At 43.5% G+C, this 21,586-nt stretch overlaps 1 protein-coding gene across 1 annotated transcript in view; it reads left to right on the top strand.

The window, feature by feature from the left end:
• The first annotated feature begins 2,623 nt into the window (after positions 1–2,623).
• Positions 2,624–21,586, top strand: part of GNAI2 (G protein subunit alpha i2) — a 134,773-nt gene continuing 115,810 nt past the window's right edge. The window contains exon 1 of the mRNA XM_081185922.1: positions 2,624–2,957. Coding sequence (XP_081042048.1) covers positions 2,840–2,957 — 118 coding nt within the window. The 5' untranslated portion in view covers positions 2,624–2,839. The remainder of the gene's footprint in view (positions 2,958–21,586) is intronic.

Genomic DNA, 21,586 nt, shown 5'->3' on the forward strand with positions numbered 1-21,586 from the left:
CAACTTGGGGCAATGTCACAGAATGCTGCAGTAGGAAGGAGATACCATGGAGGCCCTTTATACTAGCAGAGTTTTCCTTATACTTCTCTGGATCCAACCCTGAAAACCCGAGTGCAAAAGATCCATTGAGAACTCTTCTTCTGTTTACATTTCTCTCCCCATTTTTGTCTTTTTAAAGTATAAAATTAGATTGTAAGGGAGGGACTGTGTATGTTGCCATGCAAAGTGTCATGTGTGACACTAGCAATTTATTAATAGTAAAAGGGTTTTATGATTTGTTTTTTACATACACATGTCTGGCTGTTTTCCCCTTATCCATCTATTCCTTCCAAGTTCTTGATTTGACCAGCACAGTGCAAGACCAGCCATAGCTCAGGCCTTCTGCCTTATTGCTTTTCTTTAAAAATTTAATACCCTATCGTATCCCTTTAGGCTCAGGATAGCTTACAACGTAAGACCAATGAAGTAACATAATATTCGTCACTGGAAGGCAATAAAGCACAATCATAATAAAATTACAGCAGTCATAAAACAAAATAACAACCAGAGCATAAAATCACAGCAACCTATGCCAATGCTTTCAAAGGCTGTGAAACATTTGTGTGTGGGTGGGTGGGTGGGGGGAATGCCTCACTTTGCTGTCCTAAGGCGGAAGACAAGTTGTGTATAAATGCCTCAACAAAGAGTATGTTTTATATTTATGTACTAAATGTTTACCCCAACCTTCTTTCAAAGAGCTCACAATGACCTTGCCCAGTGGGCTAGGCTGAGCAACTGCTGAAAAGGCTTTGCTGCTGTCCACATTAGGTCTTACTTCCTTTACTGATGAGAATATGAGCAGGGCATCTCCAATGGATTAAAAAATGTTTGTGTGAGACAGCATTATTAGCAGAGGGGTTAGAGATATACAAAGCTGATTATATATTTCCAGACCACTAATATTATAGAAGTTTGTTTCAATACGTTATTTTGACCGTCTTTCCATCCTCCCCTAGCCTTTACCCTTTCTTGCCTCTTGTAGATTCTTCCACAGATCACAGCAGTGCCTGGGCTGAGAGTCTTGCCTAGGTTAGGTTCTTGCGGTTTAGCCTGTACACTGGGTGGTCACATGGTTGCTTCTTGTAAACATGAAGCAGTGCACATGAAACCATGGCATGACAGAAGCCTAGGATGTATGGCCACGTGGTGAATTTTTACCCATCTTCCTAGTTCCCCAGATTTCTAGAAAGCAGTCAGAGGTATGTTTAGATGCTATATTTGCCATGGGGATCACCATCCTCTTGCAGAACTACCATTGCTGAAGAAGAAGAGTTTGGATTTGATATCCCGCCTTTCACTCCCCTTCAGGAGTCTCAAAGCGACTAACATTCTCCTTTCCCTTCCTCCCCCACAACAAACACTCTGTGAGGAGAGTGAGGCTGAGAGACTTCACAGAAGTGTGACTGGCCCAAGGTCACCCAGCAGCTGCATGTGGAGGAGCGGAAACACGAACCCGGTTCCCCAGATTACGAGACTACCGCTCTTAACCACTACACCACACTGCTGAACCAACTGTTCAATACAACTCACCATGCGAGTTTTCCTGGTCCTACTAGAAGTGCCATTTGCAGGCTGCGAAACCCACTACTTGATGGTTACAACTCAGGTAGCAGATTACACCACATGATAAGGCTGTGGGTTGGGAAACTCACCCTGAGGATGCAGATTTCCATGGAGAAAATATAGATCTCACCCTGGTTTGACACACTGGACTCCTGTACACATATGCCACACAGTAAAAGCCTGAGCACGCATTGCAGTCACCCTGCACGTGCAGCCAACAAGGCTTCCCTATTGCACAGCTTCCTTGCCTGTTCCCACACCAACCACCATCAGAATATGAGTCTCAACACCACCAGCCCATGCGTGCCAGCTTGAGACTAAATTGATAGCGCAGATCCGCACCCACAATAAATGTTGTTGTTGTTTTAAACCAGGAAGGGATGACTCTGACTATGTGGGGAGGCTGCTTTCGGCGGCATCTCTATATACTTTCCGCGTGCTTCGACCCCCCCCCCCCGTTTCAACAGGCCATTGGCAGACTTTTACAGCAGCCCCCAGTTCCAGGCTGCCCGAATTCGCAGCCGCTCCGGCGCATACTGCCACGAGTTCCTCTCAATTCTCGTTCAGAGAACGCGGAACGAGCGTCTTGACGCACAAGCCTCCGGCCCTGCTTCTGCTCCTTCCGTTCCCGCCAAACCCGCGCGCGCGGCTCCGCAGCAGCCGCTTCGTCCCCACTGCGCGCTCAGCCCGCTCCTTCGCAAGCTGCCTTCTCGCGCCCAGTCCCGGGCAGGGGCGCGCGCCGCCCTCCACCTCCCTCAGCCTCCGTCTCCACGCCGCTCGGAGTTGCGCCCCAGCGCCTCTTCCCTCTCTCCACCCCAGCCCCACACTGCTGCGCGTCCGGGGCCGCCCCTCCTCCTCCTCCTCCTCCCTCGGCTCGCTGACGACAAGCCCGCCCGAATTCCCCTCCTCTTCCCCGCCCGAGCCGAGCTGGGGCTGAGCGGAACGGACCCGCCCCCCGGATCCCCGCCCTCTTCCCTCTCCGCCCCAGCCAGAGGCTGCTCAGAGCCCGCCGCGCCGGCACCCGGAGGGCAACGGAGGAAGCCAGCGAGCAGCACCACCCTGCCCGACGACGCCTATCCGCCCGCACGGGGCAGCGACCCCCGGCCCCACCCCCTCGGTTGCCAGCTCCCCTCCGCTCCAAGCCAAGCCAAGCCGAGCCGAGGCAGCCCGGGCTCCGCTCGCGTTTGCTCGCTCTACCCGACAGTCTCTCCGCGGCCGGCACGAGCCCAGCGGCGCCATGGGCTGCACCGTGAGCGCCGAGGACAAAGCGGCCGCCGAGCGCTCCAAGATGATCGACAAGAACCTCCGCGAGGACGGCGAGAAAGCGGCGCGGGAGGTGAAGCTGCTCCTCCTGGGTGAGAGCCGCGCCGTCGTGTCCCTCCCTCCCCCTGCTTCTCTTGCCCCGGGGATGCGGGACCCCCTCCCCCCAATGCGCCGCCTTGCCCCGACGAGGCGCCTTCTGCAGCCCCAGCCTTCGAAGGCTTACTCGGAAGGAAGCGTCTCGGAGTTCGACGGCGCTTACTCCCAAGTAAACGGCGGAGCGCCGGCGCTTTAGAAGAAGCGCCCACCCGTCTAGGTCCGCCGACTCCCCCCTCTCAGTCTCCCCCCCCCCCGCATTGCGCCCCCTGCCTTTTCCCTTGGACTTGAGGGACTTTCCAGGACCCTCCTCCGAATTTCGCCGTGGCTTCTGAACCCGCCGCCCCCTTCTATCTCTGCGGCCGCCGCCCCACCCCTGGCCCTGCCCGAGCCCCGCTCCTTTTCGCCCAACTCTGAAGCCGCTCGTTCTGCTCCTGGGCTCCTTCAGCGGCAAATGGAGATCGGCAGCGCTCTCCTTGGGACCCCCCCCCCTTTTCCAAAAGCCATGTAACGTGGCTCAGTGGAACATAGTTTCCTCACCCTCTAGGAACTGTAAGGGCTGTGCCCTCGAATCAGCACTGCAATTCCTGTAAAATACGTTGCCACTAAGACTTCCTCTTCTCTCTCCCCCCCCCCCTTCCTATCCTACTTGCTTTCCCAAATTTAGCATAGGAGTCCTCAGTTGCTTATTTCATCGCAGTAGCTGGTCTTTATGATTATCTCCCCAAAGTCCACATGCTGAGATGCCCCTGCATTTTCACGTCCTCACAATGGTTGTCTTGATACTCTGTCGGTGGCCGACCCCCACTTTCTGCTCCTTGCCAGCCCTGGTGGTGTTAGGAAAGAATAATCTAAACTGCAAATAAGTAGAGAATTCTTGCAGAGAGAGCAGGCAGTTGTCCCAGTAGGAAATGGAAGGGTGGTCTCTGTTCATTTTTAAATGGTGAATCTCCCTTGTCATTCTGCTCTGTAAAAAAAATTAAAGATCTGTTTCTCCCTCTTCAGTGGTTAAGATGGTTTGAACATTTCTCTGTGTCTTTAGTTTCCTTCAGTGCCTAGGGCCGCTTTGTCTATGAAACTTTGCTCTTGCACGCTTTTTCTTCTTTTTTTCTGTTTTGGGAGTTCATCACTGTGCAAGCTTGGAGAAGTAAAACCAAAGTAAAGATTCATATGTGGACTCTTAGCGTGCTTCTGGGTGATTCTTCACATGAACAATATTTTGTGCATAATATTTTCATATGCTATGCAACATCTAAAATTTAGGAGCTCTCTGGACTTGTTTACTGTACTGTATTTTCATACATGAAAGTAGCTGTGGGTTATCTGTATGTTTAGGTTTGAGCAGTTAGCCTGGAAACACAAAAGGAGTGATTGGTTGGACTTATTTTGTCATATGGATCAATGTCTTCAATGTCATTTTATTTTCTGCTGCGATCTTATGACGGGGAATCATTTGAAAAAGGAGGGAGTAATGTACATGACATGAACTGACATGTTGAGTGTTTTCATTTTCTAGTTCTCACACCAGTCCAAGCAATGCGTATTGCTGTTTCTAAAACACTTTTCTTTTCTGTTCAATGATGTCCGTGGTTTTTTAGCAACGTTTCAGTCCAGAATGAAAAGTTTTTTTTCTCCTGGAACCTTCAGAGAGGATTTTGTAAAGCAACTAATTAATCTTCTGGCACCACAGCTCTTTGTCTCCTGACTTTCAAGAGTAAAAGCAGATTTTGAGTCTCCTAAACAACTTTCCATTGTCTCCTTTGTGTAATATTTCCAAAGAGTGTGAACTGTAGACCACTCCTATCCATGTTAACCCAGGGGTAAATTCTGCCTAAGTTAGTGGGATGTACTTCCAGGCAAGTGTTGCAGCCCTAAGATGCAATCTTATACACACTTAGCTGGGAGTAAGGCCCATTGAACTTATTAAGCCTACTTCTGAGTAGAGGTGTAGCTGTCTGTGGACAAACGTGACTGGGCTTAACCATCCAGGGCTCCTTTACCTTTTACCTTAGAAGTATATTTGACTGCATCGTTAGTTCACAAACCCTCAAATTGTGTTCTATAGTGAGTTCCTGGCAGCTGGGACAGTCTGTTTATGGTGGTTAACCCAAAAATACAGGAAGTAAAAGAGTGCTGCTGGCAGCTTAACAGAAGTTGACTAAAATGAAAGCCATTTTTTAAGGAGGGTAAAATGGGGAACAAGACAAGACAGTTATCACGAAACAATGAAAGGAAGACATCTCTTTCTGTTTAGGCAAACACAAAGCAGCAGGAATAAGCTTAGTGCCTTCAGCATCTAGCAACATAGAGCTTGAAAAGCAAATCAGGCAACCCAATCTCAAGCCCATTTATTTGGCAGAGAGTCCATTTTATTTCAGTGGAACTTATTTCCAGGTAAGCACACATAGGACCACTGCCTATTTTAAATTATTATTTATTGTTGCATTTATATCAGGGGATCTCAAGGTAGCACACATTGTTCTCCCCATCTCCATTTTAGCCGCACAACAATCCTGTAATGTAGGTGAGGCTGAAAGACAGCGACTGGCCTAAGGTGACCCATGAGCTTCATGGCTGAGACAGGATTTGAATCTTGGGTATCAGTTCCTAGTTTAGCACTCTGATCACTGTACCATACTAGCTCCAAAGGTTCTTGCCCCTTTTGAAACTATGCATTAGTAACGCTCAATATGATTGCTTGATTAGTACCTGAGAGCTGCGGCAGTTTTTATCTCCCATTTTACCAAATGGTGCTGAGGCCATTGGTTGATTATGGTTTGCTCAGGATTGCAGCTGCACTTAGAAATGACTGTGCTTGTTCTCTCTCTCCCCCCCCCCCCGCTGTGAAACAGGACATTCATTATGAGAGATGGTTGCTAATCTAGTATAAACTACTTCATTGTGCAAGTTGATGAACAAAATTGCCTCTGAATAGTATGATAAATCCCTGTGGCAGTGATCTAGATTGTAGGATTTCTTAATAGTTTTCAGGCTTAGAGTTTGTAATGAGGCTAATGTGGATAAACACCCAAAGCAGTTCCATTGAATTTTGTTGGCAGAATCTGTAGAATAGATTACGGGGTTTTTGGGTCTGTGAGTAGAGGGCAAGTCTGGTCTCCAATCGCTATTTAACCTTTGCATTTTCCTTTCTTTAAAACAAAGAAGGCAATAGCATGTAAATCTTGGCATTCCATGTCATGTATTTAAACAAAAAATGAAAAGGGGACCCCCCCCCCACTTTTAGCGGTGAATTAGCTGTGCTACTTAGAAGATTTGGGGAAACCAAATATTATTTTTTGGTCTGTCACTTAAATATAGCATGCAAATCCACAAGAAACCTCTTTGGGTTTGTCCACACTTGAACAAAATTTGGATTTGCACCTGCCTTTTCCCCATTAATGTAGGAGCATCCATATTAACTCCTCCTCATCCCAGTGTTGTCTCAGGTCTGTTCAACCTGGCAACCTGTTTGCAGATGATGCAGCCTTGACAGCGCACCCTAAGGAAGCTGTACGGAGACTCATCAGCTGTTTTGCCCAAGCTTGCATGGAGTTCGGCCTCACCATCAGCCAGAAGAAGACCAACACCCTGGGTCAGGATGCCACCAGCACTCCACATATCAGCATTGGCGACCACATGCTTGAGGCGGTTGACAATTTTGTCCACCTGGACTCCATCGTAACTAACAACATTTCCATCAACACTGAGCTGGACAAACATATTGTCAAGGCAGCTACAGTAGTGGCTTGCCTCTCCAAAAGGGTATGGGAGAATGTGATGTTAATGACCAATACCAAGATGAAGGTCTGCCAGGCTTGTTGAATGTGGAGCATACTGATTTTTTGGAAGTGAGTCGTGGGCAACTTGCACTCACCAGGGATGCTGCTGCAATGTTTTTCATATCTGTTGTGTCAGGAAGATTTTGGGCATCACATGGCAGGACAGAGTCTCAAACAAAGGTGTGTTCTTCCAAGCCCACATTCCTAGCATGTCTGCACTTCCGTCTCAGCGATGTCTACACTTGCTTGGGTCATGTACACAGAATGAAGGATGGCAGGATCCCCAAGAACATGCTGGCTTCAGGCACCAGGCCCTTTGGCAGAGCAACTATGCATTAAAAAGATGTCTGCAAACATGACATGAAGGTTTGCAACATTAACCCTGCCATATGCGAATCCCTTGCAGATGATTCCAGTGACCAGAGGAGGGATGACCACTGGGAGGAGTGCAGAGAGAAGAAACAGCAAAACCGAATACTTAAATCTGTCCCAGCTACAATAAAACATGTCTCTCCTGTATGATCTCTCAAACCACAGTAGGCACTGTAACTCTCCAATGGTTTGACTTTACCCCCAATGATGTGCTCTTCCACTGTCTCTCCAGACAGATAAATGCCAAAATTTTCAATTCTTGGAAAGTTCAAAACAACCAGGATTGTAAAATCCACTTTGGAGGAGGAGGAAGGTCTGGAACAACACTGGGATGAGGAGGGTGTCATGTGGATTCCCATACATTAATGGAGATAAAGGCAGGTGACAATCCACATTTTGCTTTGGTAGGGACAAAAGCTGTAATTTATTCACTTGCAAGGGTTAAATATTGTTGTCCTCAAAGACTGTTTTGTCACCTTATCTTTGGATTGCCACATTTTGTAATTTAGATAACAGGCATGTAATTTTACACAAGTCCCACTGAGTTGCATGAATCTTACCCCCCAAATAAGTGGGAATAGAATTGGAGTCCAGATGTTCAATTTAATGGTTCAACTTAACCATTAGATTGAAGCTCATATAACAGTACTTTTTGAAAAGTGCACAGCACTTCAAAAAAGTTGACGGGCATTGTTCTCTCATTAGAAAAGTAAAATGGTGTTGAATCCCTGATTTATTAATAGCCTATTTTTATGCTAAGGCATAACTGGGTAATTGTTGAGATTAACTTGAAATGGTTGTGGGGGGTGGCAGGGGGAGAGGCTGTAATTCACAGAGAACAGTGGCAAATGATTCAGTCATGCAAGACTCCTTGCTGCCTGGATACTAATTGCGCACTTAATGTTAAAACAAAAACCCTGGGATTGCTTGTTAATTTCAAGTCATTACAAGAAAGCGCAGGAAATATGGCAAGTAAAATTTTTAAATAGACTTTTAAAACAGCAGCAACAGGGAAGCCGCTAAAGCCTTTGTCATGACTGGAGTGGTGCTCCATTAGTCTGTTTATCAGAAAGTCCTTGTTACGAGGCTGGCTTTCTCTGCTGAAAATGATAATTCTGCTCAGCTTTCAAAGCAGCTTTCCAACCAGAACAAAACCATCCAATGAAACCAGAAGCAAATACCATAAAACAGTGGCTTCCCCAACCTGGGCATTTGGACCACAGCACTGAAGCTTAGGAGAGTTGTCCTAAACATCTGGAGGGCACCAGGTTGGGGTCTAACCTTTCAGTGTTTACAGCAGCACACTGCACAGCAAATGGCCAGAGCCCAAAGACTACTGTAGCTCATCAAAGCAGGAGCTTGGTGGACTTCTTTAGGAAACAGGTTCCACAAGAGGAGGGTGGGCTTGTTGGTAAGATAGCAGCAGCCTGTGATCATAATACATACATAATGGAAGGTTTGTATCAGGTACGCCTGAAGAAGTAGACATAACCTATGGCCATTATTATTTTTAACAAAAGCTAGTGGGAGTGGGTAGTGGAACTACTCTAGCTCAGGATTTCCCAAACTTGGGTCTCTAGCTTTTTTTGGACTACAATTCCCATCATCCCTGACCATTGGTCCTGCTAGCTAGCAATGATAGGGGTTGTAGTCAAACAACATCTGGAGACCCAAGTTTAGAAAACTCTGCTCTAGTGGAAGATGAGCATCAGCCAGTGATCAGCATTATCAAATGTGAGCCTTCAAATACAATAGTGAAGTTTCTTAGGGTGGAGGGAAGTTTTGCTTTTTATATATACAAAGCAATCGGGTTTCCGGGCAGAGGACGGCAGTAGCTTGCTCAGCACAAGTATTATTTTTCCCTGTCGATGCACCTTGGCTGCTTTCAGGAAAGTAGCTGAAGTATTCAGATACTTGACTACAGCTTTAGTTCCTTATTATCATGCTGGCAACTTTTTTTGTGGTGTTGCTTCAGAGGTGTTCTCAGCATATCCTCTTTCATATTAAAACTTTCCGATTTCAGCTCCTCATGCATATTCAGCAGTCTTTTAAAAGGCTCTTATTGTCTTGATTTTTGCTGTTCTCTGACAAGTAGGGACCCTTGTGCTGCTAAGTAACCAACGTGTGATTTAAACCTCTCATTTCAGGACACTTTCTGCTCATCTGGTTTTAAACTATTTTTTAAAACAACAACAACCACCCTTCCATTTTTTACTTTGCATTATGTAGAATTCAGGCTTGTTCGTTATTAAACATATATGAAATTTATTAGTTTTGTAATAATCAATTCCAGCAGGGCCATATGTTAATATCCCGAAACTATTGTGGCTCAATAAATCAAACATTGTCTATTCAAATCGCCCACCTCCAGAATCTGGGGGAATATTGAAATTACCCATTTTTTTAAAAAAGGAACACAATGTACAGTAGAATGCATCCGTTATAAATTACCCCCCTCAATGATGCTGTGTTGGTGTGAAACTTTCCAGCTGTGTTGTGATAGCCTTAAGAAGATGTGTAGAACTGCTGAAGGATGTAATCTTTAAAGCACTTACTTCAAAGTAGTCACCTTGACTTCAGTGCAGTGACTTGTAATAAGTGGGTTGAGAATTGTGACCTTACAAGATAAAAAGAACCAATGTCAAGGGTTGTGGTTTTTTTTGTTTTTTTGTTTGCCACATCAGAAATTCCTCTCCTGTCTTTCCCCCTCTGTTATTTATAATGTATGCTTGAAACAAAGAAAAGTGTCTATGAATGTCCTGGACCATGAAGCCTGTAGAAGGTTTTTTGCAAACAGCATTTCATAGTAGAAATTTCCTTACTTGCTTCTTTCCCCTTGTGGCTTTTGTGTCTGAGCTCTTTTAATTTGGCTTGCCTCTTGGGGGTGAGTAAACAGCTTTTAAAAAATAATTGGCTTAGCCATTTCTGATGTGCTTGGTATGCTTCTATCTCTTGAGGACCCAAGATTTTTATATTGAAAAGAAAAATCTTGAATTCCACTTAGCAGCCAAAAGAAAAACTACTGATGAGATGGGGAAGGCAAATGCACCGAGTATTCATTTTACTTAAGTTTTTCTTTCCAGATTCATGGAAATCATTTTTCTGGCAACAAACAATGTAGAATCATTTCAGCCAAATTAATTTCTTGGATTGTAATTGAAGTAGTCTTGTGATGGTAGAGGATTTGGCAACTTGTTAAATTTATATGTTCTTTTGCAATGCAAAGTGAGCAGCTCTCCAGATTTCTTCTCTCTCTCTCTGTGTGTGTATATATTTATTTCCTGAAACCATCACCCAAAAGATATAGATCAGGCATAGGCGAACTCGGCCCTCCGTATGTTTTTGGGACTACAATTCCCATCATCCCTGACCACTGGTCCTGTTAGCTAGGGATGATGGGAGTTGTAGTCCCAAAACATCTGGAGGACCGAGTTTGCCTATGCCTGATATAGATATTATTGAAATGGGCTTTAAGGAGCAAAGAAGTGAACAAAACTGGTGTTGGAATTGTAAGTACCGGTACATGAAGGTCCCACTATAGGAATGCTTGTCATCCAAAATCTCAGTTATGTGAACATAAACAATTATACCCAAATCTCACTACGCAAATGGCTGGTTCAGATATCCAAACAGCCAGAGTTTGTCCACATCTTTACTTGTTTGTGTTTTGTTGGTCAGTTGCAACCATTTTGGACAGAAACCACGGAGTGAGGGAGAAAAAATCGGACAAATTGGAACAGGAGAGATCAAGCAAAGCAGTTTTTCCTTTGTCGTTTGCTGGTTGACTGCAGCAGTTTCAGGCAGAAACAATGGAAGGAAGGGTGGAGAATGGGAGGGAAGAAAGGAGAGAGATGGGAGAAATCATGGATTAGAAGTTTCCCCATAGGAAGTAATGGAAATCGTCAGCTCGTTATGAGAACACTTGCCTAACAAATGATTTCCTGGGAAAGCATTGTGTTCAAAAAGCAGGGCCTGTGTGTACAGAGGCTAGGTTCCTGCGTACCACAAGGATGAACCACAGCAAGCTTCAGGGACATGTATTCTGCTTCCCTTCTGTGGTTGTGAGACTGGAATCTTCCATTTTCATTTTAGGTTTGCCACGGTTTAGTGTTACATCTGAGCCCTAAACTGGTTGATTTTATTTTTATTTTTGAAACAAAGCAGTTTCATAAACTATGGTTTCAGTTTGGGTTTTTCCTCTAGCTAAGGCATTCTGCCTAAGTTCATTTAATCTAAAACAGAAAAACTTCCAAATTTCTCATGGCCACAACAGATCAGGGGTGGAGATTTGAGTATAAACATAGCCACACACTCTGTCACACATTCATTTCATATAAATAGGTGCTGCCAGTCTCTGCCTTGTTGGTGTTCCTGGAACATCAAACCACAACTTAAGTTTTTCTGAGAGGGTCTGTAGTAATTTTGTGTGCATGATCTTAAGTGGTTGACACGGCATTGACATGATCAAGTTCAATGATATATTAATAGTTCTTCCCAAAATGAATATTATTGTTAAGACTTGGCAGTTATTGATTTATGCACTTTCTTAGTAATACAAGGTTTCTTAGAAACTAGGTCTGTAGCATTTTATTGTCAGTTGAAACATTTCGATTGACAAAAAGGTGTCTTGTTTAATTGGACACTGACTTTAAAATGTGTTAAATTATTTTTAAATATTCATAAAAACTGTAGATGTGTTGAAGGGGAATACCACTTCTAAGACGATTCTTGCTTCATTATCTAAAACCAAAGATGCTAATTCTAATGCTATTTCATTATAATTATTGTTTTCCCCCCCATTATGGAGATCTATCAAGTAAAACTCCTGTGACTAAATTTTTAAGGTTGAGTAAAACATGATTCTCACTAGCTATGCAAATATTAATGAGACGGTTATTGCATTTTGTCAGCTTCCAGATATATACATAATTCTTAGTTGCCACTAAAATAGGATATTAGTAAGCACCTATGGACCTTTCTCATAAAGACCCAATCTTTTAGGCTACAACCCTATACACACTTCCTCGGGAGAAAGTCCCATGGAGCTTAGCAGAACTTTATTCTGAATAGGCATACATAGGAGCGCAAACTGCTAAGAACACAAGAGCAGCCCTGCTATATCAGACCAGTGGCATATCTAGTCTAGCATCATCTACTCACAGTGTCCAGCTAGATGACTGTGGGAAACCTGCAGCAGGACCTGAGCCAGAAGAGCTCTCTCCTCTCCCCATGGATCCAGGCAACTGGTATTGAGTATACTGCATCCAACCGTGGAGGTCAGAGCATAGCCATTAGGGTTAGTAGCTGTTGAGAGCCTTACACTCCATGAATTTGTCTAATCCTCTTTTAAAGCCATCCAAGTTGTGGGCCATTGCTGCTTTCTGTGGCAGCAAGTCCCATAGCTTGTAATTTGCATACATATCAATCAGACATTCTTAGAAGCTATACAGTGGTACCTTGGGTTACATACGCTTCAGGTTACAGACTCCGCTAACCCAGAAATAGTACCTCAGGTTAAGAACTTTGCTTCAGGATGAGAACATAAATCGTGCTCCGGTGGCGCAGCAGCAGCAGGAGGCCCCATTAGCTAAAGTGGTGCTTCAGGTTAAGAACAGCTTCAGGTTAAGAACGGACCTCTGGAACGAATTAAGTACTTAACCCGAGGTACTACTGTACAGCTATTTTTCTACTGCCTCAGAGCTGTTGCAAATAATAGAGCATGTAATTATCTATGTGATGCTCCAACTTCCTCAAGCACTTACAGGCTTCATGCATTGGTTTACTAGAAAGATTTTCCTGTTGACCATGGTATCGGTCTAAGCAATCTCTCTCCCTGCCCCATTTCTGAAAGTTTTGTTTTAGAAGATAAATTCTTTTTCGGGGTGTGGGGTATGGGACCTTTCCTCGTGTGAAGCAAATACATGTTGACTGCAGCACAGCTATCTTGAGCAGCTGGTGAAGTCTCTTCCAAAGAAAATAATCAAGAATGTGTTCAGTTAATGCTTTTTGTTTTTATCCGAGGGGAGTACCGTTGGTTATGAAGCTGTTTTAGTCATAGGAGAAGGAAGCACAGTCTTGCTCTTGTTTGGCCCCCTCCTTAAACTGCCTTTGTTTCAATAGGTCTGAGAGAGTGGTTGGAGCCGCATTTTCCTCTGCTAGGTAGAGGCTAAAACTAGGAGCTTGTAGCTTGCTCAGGCTTCAGGTCCTTGGGTTATAAATTCTTTTTCAGATTCTGGTTTCTTGTAATTAATACGTTCAGCAGAGCTACAGATTGCTGTAATAATCAACTTATTCCGAAATAGGCACCTAGTGTATTTCTACAGACAACCCCTCTTTATCTTTTTGTAAGCTGCTTGTTACAAGAATAATTCAATACCATTCTGTTCTGCTTTGGAGGCTTGAGCTCATGTCTGTCTACTGCACCAAAACTCACTTGAGTTGGAGGCTATCCTAATTTCCTAAACCATGGGATATGCAGGGATAATACATGTTTTCTGCACAGTGTTTGAGGAGGGTTAATTTTCTGTTTTGGCCCTAGGGGCCAAACATACACAAATTGGCAAACTAAGTAATACAAAGCAGGTTCTAAGGCTGGTTTACAAAGCAGAGGAGGAATTCACTATTAAAAAATCTATTCCAGTAGTTGTGGTCCCATCATAGCCATTGAGGAGAGTAAGGAATGAAGAGATCAGTGTTGAAATTCTTTTCTGCCTTAGAACTCTATTGTTGTTTTCCCTCCAAATCTGATATCTGGGAACACAACAAACCATTTGACCTGTGCATTTGGTTTTGCTGAGTCCAGATGTTGCAACTGTTAGATCAAATTAGGCTTCAAAGTGAGGTTTTAGAAAACTGAAGTGTTTTTATAACCTCAAACCAATAAAAATGTTCCCATTAAAAACATGAAATGTTTCTTTTGAAATTGCTGTCGAACCTGCTGTTCTACATTTGGATGTGGAAAAATAGGAAAGGGGGGGATACATACATACACCCCCCAAAAAAAACTGCTACTAAAATAAACTTTTAGAATTCCATTTCCTAGGATTTATGAAACAAAGTTAGAGAGCAAAATGGAGACACATATGGGCAATTTTTCTCTGCACCCATGTTGTAAATAGGTAGCTAAGGCTGCTTCCTGATAGCAGCTGCTCCCTGCAACCAGAGCAGAAACACAGGAAACACAACCAGAAGTAATTCAAAGAACTTCTTGCTAGCTAGGGGTTTGATGCAGCAGTCGCCGTGACAAGTGCTAATAGTTAATGTGAGTCTTTTGCTTCTAGTCTATCTGGACCAGGAGTAATAAAAAGGGCATAATCCTTACCTAATATCTAAGTATTGGGCATGTTGAATTAGTCACTCACAAACTGCTCTGTTGAAAGCATCTTGGTGGTCTTGGTTCTATTAAGCAAAGATCTAAAAAAAATGGCTTCTGGGGCATATAATCTGGTGTTGCCCACCAGACCACTTGGAAGTCTAGGGATTGGTTTCATGGAATGTTTAATGAGTTTTCAAAATTCCCATTCAGATCAGGTTTGTGAGATTAATAGGCTTTTTTGTTTTTGTTTAACTTGTTTGGTTTTACACTCCTCTTGGATGGTTCAGAATATACCGGGCTAAATTACATTTTACTGCAGTGACACAATAGCATTTTGATAGATTGTAGGAGCGGAAGTTTCTTTGTGGAGGCCAGCAATAATAAATAGATTTGCAGGCATTTCTCTGTTAACCTTTGCCACTTGAGGCTTCTTACCAGCAATCATGTTGCATGAAACATTTAGCCACTGTTGTCATTCAGTCCTGTCAGTTTGAAGTACAGTGGTACCTTGGTTTAAGAACTTAATCTGTTCCGGAAGTCTCTTCTTAAACCAAAGTGTTCTTAAACCAAGGCGTGCTTTCCTATAGCAGTGGGGGACTCAATTTACAAATGGAACACACACAACAGGAAACGGAACATGTTCTTCCAAGGCAAAGTTCACAAACCAAAACACCTACTTCTGGGTTTGCAGCGTTCTTAATCCAAGTTCATAAACTAAGCTGTTCTTAAACCAAGGTACCACTGTATTGGGGAAAAGGAGAAAAAAAAAAGCTGTCTATACTATCATGTCAAATGACATCCTGTTCTGAGAGGATTGGGCTTCTGTTGCTTGGATTGCCCTGTGTCCCACCTTTCTGGGGCAGGAACTGATCTAAAGTCTTGTTTGGGTGTATGTTCTCCTTGCATGTAAATGAACATGCAAGAGGGAGCAGGAGCACTTTACCAAGCCCTGCCCAGGCAATGACCTTTACCCAGTTTAGAGACTTCCATGAGTTCTGGAATTCTGAAGCAGGGTGTCCACCTGTGGAGGCTCCCCATGAAAATTAGAAGAACCCCTGCTAACTAGGATTTTCAATTGATCCAGGAACATTTTGTGAGTCTGCGCCAGACTCATGGGGGCCTCTAAACTGGATAAAGGTGATGTGTTGGAGGAGGCAGGGCTTGACTGTGATCTTGCTCTTCTTCCTGTTTTTGTTCTCCTTGCATACAAATAAATAAATATCCAAATGGGGCTGAAAAGAATTCATCAAGAAATACCTTCATTTAGAGGGTTCATATTGACTGCACAGAATTCCACTTAGTTAGGATCTTCTTTGGGCCATGCATTTCGGAGGGTCTTCATTATTAGCGTCACGGTAATCACTAGTATGAGTCTACGTCTGATGCCTCTTCCTTACTCTTGGTGGTGTGATGTATGCTTTTTATTCACAGAAGGTTTTCCCCTATGGCTCTCTGTGAACTGTCTGAACCAACTGCTGTGGTGATAGAAGTTAATATAATTCATATATACTAACAATGTCAGTAACTATTCCCCAGGAATTGTGTATTTGAGGCCTTGCAGGAATTCTGTGAAGACGTTGACCCTGCCTTCTGGGAACTGTGTAGAGTTTTATCTAAGGAATGGCATTTAATATTAAAACTGTCAAATATAATTGCATTCTGAATATGTTGCAAGCAATGGCTCAAGCTCCAAATACCCTTTCTCCCATGCGGTTAAGCAACATACTCTGAAGCCCTGAACATGTCTCCCCTTCAGTACCTACTAATATTGAATGTAAATATTTTAATTTACTGGGATTTTGTAATGCTGTTATCAGATGGCCAGTGGTGATCGTAAGTCTCCTTCTGGTATATTATATTCCCCTGGACACTCACCTCTCTTTTCTCCCCACACACTGAGAGATTTTATTGGAGGAGGAGGAGTCTCTCATTTTTAATGCCAGGTCTATGTGAGCTGAAGAATCTTGGGTAAGGTGTGGGCAGCTACCCCCAAAATGTTCATTTGCATAGCTGCTTTGTAATACAGTCATACCTTGGATCCCAAACGCCTTGCAAGTCAAATGTTTTGGCTCCTGAACGCCACAAACTTGGAAGTGACTGTTCCGTTTTGCGAACATTCTTTGGAACCCAAATGTCTGACAGGGCTTCCACGGCTTCCGATTTGGAAGTCGAACGGACTTCCAGAATGGATTCTATTCGACTTCCAAAGTATGACTGTACTGAAAGCAGGGGAAGGGGGTAAACCCATGGTCAGCTGGAAATGCCCCCTGCTTGCTTTAGAGTGGCAAATCTTACAAAGTTCTCTGGATTCTCCTTCATAGCAGTTATTCGTGGCTTGTTATTTCTTGGTTGCTTGTTGCATTTCTGTCCTTCACCTGAAAAAAGGGATTGCATTACTGTCAGCTCAGGGGCTTTTCATTGGCTCTGCTATAAGAGCCCAGCTGAAATCAGGCTTCTCTCTCCACTGGCCTCTTCAGAAGCCATGCCTTCAGACTGCAGGAGAGCAAGAGGGGTGGAGCAGCAGGGCCAAACCCACCAGCAACTTCTGACTCCTTTCCACAATTTCCTTCCATTCTGCCTGTTCATTACAAGATCTCTGTAAGTAAGGATTAGTGCCCTAGCTTGGGTTTTTTCCTTAGTACTTCCCAGCCCCAATTCTCTTGAATTGCGTGAGCCTGAGGGCAAGGAATGTCTTCTCATTGGATTTTGCAAGCTGCTCAGAGAGGCTTTTTTCCAGTTTAATGGTGGGATAAAAATGCTAATGATGACAATTTTATATGTATCATACATAATTATCATGTGCATCATCATTTCCTCTTTTTGATAGCTTCCCAAGTCTCTTCTGCTTTCCCCCCCTTTTTTTGCCATGGAGACATGGTAGAGGATGGGCCTGTTTTTGTTTCTGGCTGTTGGCTCAGGTAATGCAATCTCAAGAGAAATGCTCTTTGAAGAATTTCTGTGTGCTCTGAAGGGGTTTCTCCTTGAGTTTTTCTTTGTATAGTACTCAGCTGGGAGTGCAAAGAGTTCTCACATGTAGGAACTTCAGTGCACACACTCAGTTCAGAAAAAAGAGACGTCTCTTTGTAGCTGTTGCAGCATTGTGGAAGAGAAGTAATAGCTGCACTTACTGCCTGGTTCGAGAATTTTGGCATGTGACAAAATCATTAAAAGCTCCATTGCTAAATATTCTGCTAGATCTCTGCTTTTAGTGGCAGCATATGCCACCTGGCCCCTGGCTTGTTGATGGCGACTTTTAATACCTCTCCACCTGCTGCAAAGGGTGGTTCTATCTAGACAGGGCCTAGGCCTCACATTTCTGAGGGAGCCCTAGTCTTTGGATTCTGTTGGATTGTCTGTGACTCACACCTAGCTTCAGGCTGAGGTCTGGTTTTTGAATGTGCGATTATTAATGCTGATAAGCTACCCCCACCCCCTTCTAGCTTTTATTCAATGAAATGCTGGCTCCATTTCTGTTCAGACATGTTGTAAAAGGGGGAAGCGTTGGCCCATTTCCTCCAACTGAATAAACTGAATAAATTTGCGTGCATGTGTGGAAGCTTTGGAAAAGACATCAGTTGCTGCTTGTGAATAGAATAGGATGGACAGAACAGGGTGTTCAGCATATGGAACTGGGAGTGGAGACCTGTTTTGCTTTGTTTTGTTTTTTTTTTTTTTAAAATGGTTTCAATCAATTTGGCACAGTGGTATTGTGCATCACCTGATTCCTGAACTGTAAATATTAAGGGGGTGGAAGAGAGGTGTTTTTACCTATCTTCTGCATGCATTGGTGGTCAGGATGTCAGATTAAAGGTTGCCTTACATTGATTTGGATCAGTGGTAGCCTTATCCATCAAGGATGACAATACTGAGCTATAATGCACAGAATTTACCTATGCCTGTTGCCTAATACTCTGTAACTGGAAATTGCACTGAATAAACCCAGGGCTTCCTGCCGACAGAACTGGAGCACTTCCCCTTGATAGACTGTCACTTTAAGACAACTGGCAGGTGTGTTGCTTTGCTTGCAGGGTCTAGGCACTGTGTGGCTTAAAGCAGCAGCAGAAACACAACCATAGGTAGGCAGTCAGGTGCAAGACTACAGGCAGAAAGAGTCTGCCTTCATAATGTGAAGATGGAGGGAGATAGGTGGAGAACGCCAGTTGTTGCTGAAGGCAGTTTGCCTTCTACCAGTGGGAAGAGGAAGTTCTGTCTGTCTTCTTGTACTGTGCATCTCAGTGCAGCTATATATTGCCTTGTGGAATTTAAAAAAGTCTTGCCTGCATGCACTCTTCCTGCCCTTAATCTCTGCATTCAGCACCTAATGTGTCCTTTTATTAGCACCCCCCACCATTTTTAATTTCATGTTCCTTTCCTGATGGGAAGCAATATTTTACTGCAAAAGAGGAGCTTTGACGTGCTGCAAACATACCCAAAAGCATTGCTGGTGAACAGAGTTGTAAAGCAACGGCTCTTTCTTCATTTGTGACTGTGCCATTATTCTACAACAAAGTGTTAAGAGCTGAGCCTGCTGAGCATGACTGAATGGTTTCCTGTCATCAGGCCTCTCATTATTACCCTCTCCGTCAGCTGAATCCGTCTGCAAGGGCAAGAGGCATTCAAATACTTAATAATTTCGCAGCTTGAGAAAACATTTCTCCTGTTGCATCTTGGTCTTTGCTTAATTCATTGTGTAATTCAGCTGGGTACAATAATTTTTATAGCGTCACTGAACTAATTCCCCTCCCCCTCCTAGTCCCAATCAGTTGTATTTTTCAAACCTGATTTGTTTTAACTCTGGGTTTCAAACCCTGTGGCTCAGTCTATTTTTATTGCTTGGATCACTCATTCACTCCATGTGCACCATTGATCCCCTGAGAAATGTGCATCATACTCTTACGAGTGTTGCAGCTTCAGGAAGCACTGGAAGTTTTTGTTGTTGTTCATTTTGCAGCATACATATGAACCTTTTACCAGAGAATGAACATGGTCCCGAAGTACATCAAAGCTCCCTTTAAACTTCTCAAATGCTCCTCTCTCTCTCTCGGGCTCTGAATGTTAGTTTCACACATTTAGGTAAAAATAAGAAACTATTTGTTGTTGGACCACTACTTGTTATTTTGAGGATTAAAAGAATGCTCTCCTTTTTTCTATGAAATGAATGCCTTCTACTTTATTTTGTAGAACTGGAATACATAAACTTTCAATCATCTAATCTGATGCTGCTTGCAAAATAATCCTGACTCAAAGGCAGGCAGAGGTTGTCTGGTCTCCCATGATCTAACCAGTTTATAGCATCAGATGTGAATGTAACCTGACCCAAACCCTTGTTCAGCAGATCACACCATTACCTGTGTATTGTTTCCAGCTGGAGGAATGGAGTTCATTCAAGCCAATGAGATTACAGTCTCCTTAGCCTTGTGCCTCTAAATATCGTTTTCTGCCTGCCTTGGCTCAGCAATCTCATCAAGAAATGTCGGGACATCACATGCTCAAACACAGAATTTCTCTTACTATAATTTGTAGAAGCAAATGATCTGCAGCTCCAAAAATGTATAAAACAGCAGTTTACTATGTGTATAGCAACCTGTAGAATTCAGTTTTTTCAGTAAACCTCCAAAGAGGATACACTGTGCAGTTGTGCAGAAAGGGGTGTGTAGTTTAATAAAAGTATAGAACTAATCGTTGGCCACCATATGTCCCTCAACATGAAATGTGGATCTTCTTGCTGGTGCTGGGGAACTCTCTACATCCTCTTGCAGCTTGGATTTGCAGGCAGAGGAGCAACTGGAAGAGATTTAGTTTAGTCTTTACAGGCTAAATGCCTGAAGTGAGAATATGTAGGTGGGTGTGCTAATAACTAGTTATGTGGACTGCAAATGGCTGTTGAGTTGCCTGCTAGTAACCTTTATTTCCTTTCTTAAGTAAGGGTGGTCAGGAGCAGGAACCAAGTTAATATATGGTACATCTGAGTTTAGTTTCTATAATGAATCCTAAATTGCCTGGTGTAATTCTTGCCCTAGTACTGTTGCCTTAATGGTTGTTACTAGAACTTTACATCACAGTTGCTTGGCTAATCTATCCCCTTATTTTTTGTAATTTTCCTTAAAGACTTGTCTTTTATGCATCTCATAAAAATAGTGATTTATTATCATATATCTCAGAGCAATGCAATGTTCTCATCTTTATGTTGCTTATGTTGATCCCTTTCTCTTTGGATAAACAATTCTTTCTCCTCTTAACCCCATGTTGAACAATGGAGACCTAAAATTGGAAAGGGGTGCTTCTGGGTTAATTGTTTTGTGACTGTTGTGTTATTTGCCCACGCATGAGGCCCAGCTCCGTAACCCCACTAGGGCAGAGAGAAATGGAATTACAGTATTACCAACACAAGAATAAGAACCGGTAGATAAAGATCAACAAATGCAAGAGTCAATAAAAAGGCAGAGGATGCAAAGGGATGCGGCTGAGAGAACAAATCTTGAAAAAAAGGAGAGGAGAAGAACTTAGCTGGTGCAAATTAAAGGCAAACACAGGGAAACAATTTTATTGGTACTGCAAAAATCTAAAACAGAAGATGAAGCTATGTTAAAAAAAATCCTGCTAATTGAATGATGATGTCTAACTGCATGCTTGGCTGTCCCAGCCCACACTCTGAAGATGTGGTACAGCAACAAAGCTGAAAGCCAGTATTTCTGACTGGGGCTGATGGGAATCCAACAACATAATAGAGGTTTGCAGGTGCCCCATCCTTGCTCCAAACTGTACAAGTACACAATAGCAGAATTAATATATGCATGTTGTGTTGGGTTCTCATGTTTTGTTTGCTAAGCGGATTCCCCCTTCTCTGCTCTAGTTCCTTTATGGGGGTTATTTTCCTTTGCCTTCTATTCACATTTATTTCCCAACGTACTGCAGAAGTTGGTTAAGCAATACTTCCTTTGTGGGTCCAGCCAAACACAGTTAACATGAGCTGCAACACTTAAAACAAACCCCACTCCCCCCACCCAAAACCCTGCAGTCATTCTCTTCAAGGTCTTAGTAAGAAGTCACAATAGCCAGACTAACTGCCCGCAGAATTACGGTAAGTGTTGAAGGGAAGGGATAAAGAGCATCTTCCTCTGGAGAGCCACAAAATCAGGGTTGGGCAACCTGTGGCTGTCCA

This window comes from Podarcis bocagei (assembly GCF_964188305.1).
Source record: "Podarcis bocagei genome assembly, chromosome: 2".
Classification (NCBI taxonomy): Eukaryota; Metazoa; Chordata; class Lepidosauria; order Squamata; family Lacertidae; genus Podarcis; species Podarcis bocagei.